General features: G+C 37.1%; 1 protein-coding gene across 1 annotated transcript in view; it reads left to right on the plus strand.

Moving 5' to 3' along the window:
- smc5 (structural maintenance of chromosomes 5) overlaps nucleotides 1–6,455 on the plus strand; it is a 32,395-nt gene that overhangs the window by 15,822 nt on the left and 10,118 nt on the right. The window contains exons 17-19 of the mRNA XM_016242367.1: nucleotides 3,884–4,006; nucleotides 4,918–5,046; nucleotides 5,136–5,231. Of these exons, the coding sequence (XP_016097853.1) occupies nucleotides 3,884–4,006; nucleotides 4,918–5,046; nucleotides 5,136–5,231 (348 nt within the window). The remainder of the gene's footprint in view (nucleotides 1–3,883; nucleotides 4,007–4,917; nucleotides 5,047–5,135; nucleotides 5,232–6,455) is intronic.

The following is a 6,455-nucleotide window of genomic DNA, read 5'->3' on the forward strand; positions in this document are numbered from 1 at the left end:
AAAATAGTTCCAAACAAAGATCAGAACAGAATTATTGCGCACATTCTCCAAGCCACACCCGGCGTTTTTGTTACTGAATGATTCAGAGGTTTGAAGGAATCTGTTTAATGAGTAAGTGACTTACCGCCACCTACTGGTGGTTTAGTCTCATGCTTAAAAGTATGCATTTTTCCCCAACATTTCTTACTTGTATGTTCAACATTTTATTTACAACATTAATCCCATAACATTATTTATTGCTGTTGTAATTTTGTAATTATTTAATTTAATTGGTAACAGCCCTGTAGTTTATTACATTTCTTGATCAATTGTAAGAATTTGACTTGAAAGATGACGCATACATTTAATAAGGTAAAAAAAAAATTGGCCATTATAAAGGTAAATGACATCCTGTGGTAAATATTAAAAACATGCAGATTTAAGTATGTAAAAGCTGACAGAAAACTGATGAAAATATTGCTTCAGAATAAATGGTTTACACCACCAAAAATCTCGGTGATGCAACACTTTTGTTTTGTGGGAATATTTTGTATGGGATATTGTCTGCTGATATGAAAAGTTCACTGTATATCTTAATAACAAATATAATTTTTGACAGCGATGATATTTTGTTTTCTTTTTACATTTAAACGCATTAAATATTACATATACGTATGTAATATAATGTGTATTTCCATCACAGGCTTGGGCTTAAATTTCACATAAGGTGGTATTAAAAAGGTCTTAAATTGAACTTGTTCATATCTGTAGACACTAGGGCTGTGTATCACCAGCAAAGTCACGATACGATACGTATCACGATAAAGATGCCACGATACGATACATATCACGATACATGACTGCACTGAATTTCATGCCATTTCTAACTATTGGCAGAGCAGGCAGCTGATCTCTGCATTATGAAGGGCCTCCATAACTGTACCACAGTACAATATAGGTAATTGCATATGTTTCATGTTTACATTGTGCACTCCCCACCAGGTACAATATTCAGATTTTTTGCATCTTGTTTTTAAGCCCATAAATAAAAATGTACTTGTTCTAATAAATTTATATTGTAATGTACTCATTCTAATATATTTAAAAAATCATTTACATTGCTGGTAGGTTATCATTGCACAAATTAACACGCTCTCTACAATAAAAAAAATAAATAAATTAGAAGAGTTCTAACCTAACGCGATGTCGTCATTGCATCTAACGCACACACGCTCAAGGCTGATTTCTACTCGATACGTCCGCAAGTTCGCTTTGAGTGCGCGCGACGTCGTTACGCGTGGCGGTGTGCACAACATTTTTTGTAACTTTCCGCGCAGCTCCGCTTTCGAAGATGCACGAGTTCAAAGCGACTCTAGCCGAACAGAAGCAGTTTGGTGTTAAGTTCAGTCACACACACAGATCACGTTGCGGCCAAACTCAGACATTCAGGAACAAACTTTTTAGCGCTGCCCCGCAGTTTTATCAACTAAATAGCTTAATCGCTCTAGAGCTACATTATCTTTCTCAACAAGGTGCTGGTAGCATCATTGTTTCTAAAGGAATTAAAGCCACAGCTTTACTGTTAATAGAGAAACGTGGCAAAACAGTGGTAATTCATACATACACAGCCTCTCTCTCTCTCTCTCTCTCTCTCTCTCTCTGTGTCGTAAATTAACATTTGATGAATCACACTTTTCTGAGAATAGACTTGAAGTGGAGATTGCTAAACTGCAAGCTAACCAGTGTTTTCAGAAAGCAAGCGCGTTTATCCACAGTGGAGGGAGAGTGCGTGAGCATATGGTTGCCAGGTTGACAAAGATAAGTAGCACAGTTAGCAGATATTTCCGTATTGTGCAAGTGTGAAGCTCTGTTTTGGGGATTACGTCTCTTTATATCAGGCAACCCAGCTGTGTTCCTCTGCGGCCAGATTATTAACAGATGCTCTATTCATTCTTTTTGAGAAACCTCTAGCACTTTTCTACTCCATTTTAAATGTTGTAAAATTAAGCGTGGTCCACTGCTGCACACGTGCCACAATATCGATACAGGGCCAGCTGTATCAATACTCGTATCGTCAAATCTCTGTGACGATACATCGTCATTTCGATATTTTGAACACACTCGTTGCTGTGAAGACCTTCAAGTTTCTGTTTGTAGCTTTTGATATGAAGATAGTTTTTCTCAAAAGAAACGGTAAAATGCTCATGAAGTGACTCTCAGAGCAGTTCTAGAGATCATGTTCATGTGTTTGTGCTCATATATTGAGGCAGCAGAGGCTGAAAACACCGCAAGCGTCACACGCGCTTTAGTGTTTGTGTAACATTAGTAAATGAAACCGTGCGTCTGTGCCATTAATTCATTCAGAACATGCAGGATTCATATTTAATAGTATTTTTGCAGCTTAATATTCACAGGCACTAGTCCATATCACATTTTGATTTAAATGTACTTACCTACTTTTGATTTATCCATCCTAAAATATACAGTAAAATAAGTTTTTATGACTGGATTCCATGATTCCATCCACGTTTTCTGTATCGTGGAAATTTTAGGGCATTATAATTATCCAATTACTCGATTAATCGTCTGAACAATCGACAGTTTACTCGATTCCCAAAATAATGGTTAGTGACCGCTAGGGATGGGTACCGAAACCCGGTATTTAATCGGTCCCGGGGCTAAATTATGAAAGACCGGAGTATCGATAAGCTCTGAAGTTAACAGTTCTGCTATCGGTACTGAAGAAATTAAGAAAACACACATACATTTATTATTACTATATATACATTATCTTGCAAATTCTATCTCACCAGAGTCGCCAGCTGTTTTTCAAACATTTGTCTACGATGCATTTTTGCTATTCGCAATTCAGAAGCGAGATCTTGGCTTCTAAGGATTATACAAAAGACATGAGGTAAAGCTATTAAAAACTAGCTGCGTTTCGTCTTGCGCAACTTCTTTCCCTTCACAGCGGTGTACATTCGTTCCTCCCTAAAATCCAAACTTAACGTCAGAATCAGCTCAATCGGTGATTGTTGTAAGATGCCGTCTATACTGTTGCTAAATTGCGGGACATGTTTGATAATAAAACGTTGAAAGCCCAATCCGCACGAGACGCTGTTCCTCAGGCTGAAATGTGTGCACGCGGCGCGCTCCAATACGGACAAACAAATTACACTTTGAGCTTCGGGTGCCTGTCCAAATGATCAAATACACACACAAATGTCAAAATGGCCGGCTTGGAGAGTATTTACTTAAACACAGTTTATGTCTTAAGTGGAGGAGAACAGTTGGGAGAAAATCCGATGTGTGTCAATATATTGTCTTAAAGTGTCAGACTGGCGCTTGGGCCATCAAAATGCAAATCTGCTCTTAATCTGAATAACGTTATAGCTTTAATAAGCATTAATCTATCAATACATATGCTGAGAACTATGCAGTGTTCATTTACATTTGATTACTTTTAGATTTCTTTTGTAGGCTATTACCTGAACAGTAATGTTAGTAGAACTTCATGGAAAAATTACAGCACTGTTTATTTCATTTAATTTGTATATTTGTTTTATTGTATTTGGCAGTTTGTTTTACTTTGTTTCTCTGTTCATGTTCTTACTGTATCTTATCTTATGTATAAAACACTAAAAATGCCTGCACACTGGTGTATTTACAAATTGATTTCATTAAATATTTATTTTACATTTCAGAATATAAATCAATGTTAATTCAGCTCTTAATTTGTCATATATATATATATATATATATATATAAAACAAAAAGTACCGATAAGAATACCGTTAAAGTACCGAATCGATAAGCAGTATCGGTAAGAGTAGTAATACCGTTAAAACCTTAACAATACCCATCCCTAGTGACAGCCCTAATGGCTTCATATGTGTGTTTGTAGATGAAGGCCAGACTGAGTATGGATAAGGTGTACTTGGCTCTTCAGAGTGCCGGTCTCTCTGCTGAGAAAACCAAACTGGAGACGGACTGCAGGGACAGTTCATCTGAACTCAAGCGAGCCGAGGTGAGACCATCTGTCACACATGAAATGTCATTCACAATGCATTTTATTTCCGTAATCGAACATTTTTTGAGTAAAATGGGATCAACAAATCCCGATCAACGATTTAGTCAACAAATAAATGTAAAGGTATTTTTTTTAAACCCAGTTCAGTTGTTGTTCTTATACAAATTATCATGTAATATTGCGTTAATACAATTACATTTTAGTTTAAAAGTTTGGGTTAGTAACATTTATTATCTGGTTAGAAATTAGTTCTTTTATTCAGCAAGGACACATTTAATAGTAATGTAATAGTAAGACGTCTTGTATAATGTTACAATAATATTTCTATTTCAAATAAATGCTGTTCTTTGTTTATAATAGAATCCTGATTTCCACAGAAATATGACGCACCAAAACCGTTTTCAACATTGATAATAATCAGAAATGTTTCTTGAGCAGTAAATCAGCATATTAAAGGATCATGTGACACTGAAGACTGGAGTAATGATGCTGAAAATTCAGCTTTGATCACAGAAATAAATTACAGTTTAAAAAAATATTCTAGTAGAAAACATTTCTTTTAAACTGTAATATTTTACGTTATGACTGCTTTTATTTTTAATCAAATAAGTGCCATGTTGGTGAACAAAAGAGACTTCAACAATATTTAAAAATCTTACCAACTCCAAACTTTTGAATGAAGAAATAATCATCTATTTTGTCATATTCTTTATTTAAAAGATGACATGATTTGTTTAAATTTGTAGTAACTGTCTTATTATTCCGATTGGCAACTTACATTTCAGGATAATTCAATATATTTTAATTTAGTCAACAAGAGCATGCTCTCATATCTCATCTTGATTAAAAATTCCTCACCCACTGATGAATCGCGCACAGTAAGAACACGTGTCTGTGTGTTCACGCAGGTGGTGTACACCAAACTGGACCAGGCAAAGAACAATCTGTTGGCCACGTGTAAGACCCTGATGAGGAGGGCCAGTGAGATCTGTAACATGACCCCCGGAGAGACGGCCGTCCCAGAGGAACTACACAGAGTGAGCTCCGTCTAACTCAGACACCCCACATCCTTCATTCAGCCTTTCATTCATTATTTTAAAAAAATTTCTGCATTGTTTCCTCTCAGGCCTTCAGCCAGTTGCCTGATACACTGGATGAGGTTGATGCCATGCTGAATGAGGAGAAGACCAGAGCCGAGTGCTTCACCGGCCTCAGTGATGCTGTGAGACAAGCGCATCAGCTCATTTATGCTTAGCCTGACCTCTGCCTTTAAAATGTTACTAATCAATCCTTACTTCACTTCTTACTGAAAGCTTACATCAAGAAGAGCCGGTGAATGCAGGCATCTCCAAAGCCCAAAGTATACTTCAGTGTTTTACTCGTACGCAAGCGTATGTGTACAGTCAAACGCACAGAATTTCAGAGTATACTCCAGGGTTCGTACGGTCATGAAAAACCTGGAAAAGTCATGGAATTTTAAAACACCAATTTCCAGGCCTGGAAAAGTTTTGGAAAAATAAATAAACCCAGAAAGTTTTGGAAAAGTTATTGAAATCTATTTCACAAAACTCTGTATAATAGTATTGTTTAATCAGGTCCTGAATTTCGGTGCAGGATTGTGCATAGGCTATATTGCATAGTTTTACTCATTCCCGCAGCTTTTGACTTTAAAATGATGGATATTCACACATTTATTCAATAGCCTATAGCATGTAGGTTTGATGAGTAACTAATCAAACCTACAGACTGAGTCCAGTCCACACAGACTGATCAAATCAGTCATTTGAAAACAGCGTGAGTGATTCAGCTGTACTCTCTGTACTTCTCTCTTTGACTTTCTCTTCAAACGGCTTACATCGGCGCATCTTGTCTGCGCTACAAGAGCCGCTGCACGCTACGATACAAGACTTTCACTCGTATTTCGGGACAGTTGACAGAATTGTCACTTGCCTAATCGGGTCATTGTTGCATCGTCAGAAAATTTTATTATTTATTTGCACGTCTTTTTAAGCCATTCGGTCCTCGCGCGCTCCAGAGGCGGTGCGCAGTCACATCCAAAGTGCGCTCGTGCGTATATAAAGCCACCTTGCCAGTACCAAATTGAGTTTGCAACCAAATAAGCTCAGCAGAACCCTGCACGGGCCTCAAACACATGCCCTAGTCCGGCCCTTATCCGACAGATTATCAGAATTACTGGCCGAGTCCAACTGGAGCCCGTGTCTTTTTTTCTGTTTCTCTCTTTCCCAATTACACCGCTGCTGTTGTAGCCATTAAAATAGTTCAGTTTCGTTTTTAATGGCAAAAGTGGTTATATATATTTTCGTCTCTTTATTACGTTAATTTATAAATACGTTTGGAAAATGTTTTTGTTTAAGTTCAAGTTTTTTTTTTTTTTTTAAAGTAACGACCAAGCGGCCAGTGGCAGACAGTGAGTTAATCATAGCCT

The sequence above is a fragment of the Sinocyclocheilus grahami genome, unplaced genomic scaffold, assembly GCF_001515645.1.
Source record: "Sinocyclocheilus grahami isolate Dianchi unplaced genomic scaffold, SAMN03320097.WGS_v1.1 scaffold655.1, whole genome shotgun sequence".
Lineage (NCBI taxonomy): Eukaryota > Metazoa > Chordata > Actinopteri > Cypriniformes > Cyprinidae > Sinocyclocheilus > Sinocyclocheilus grahami.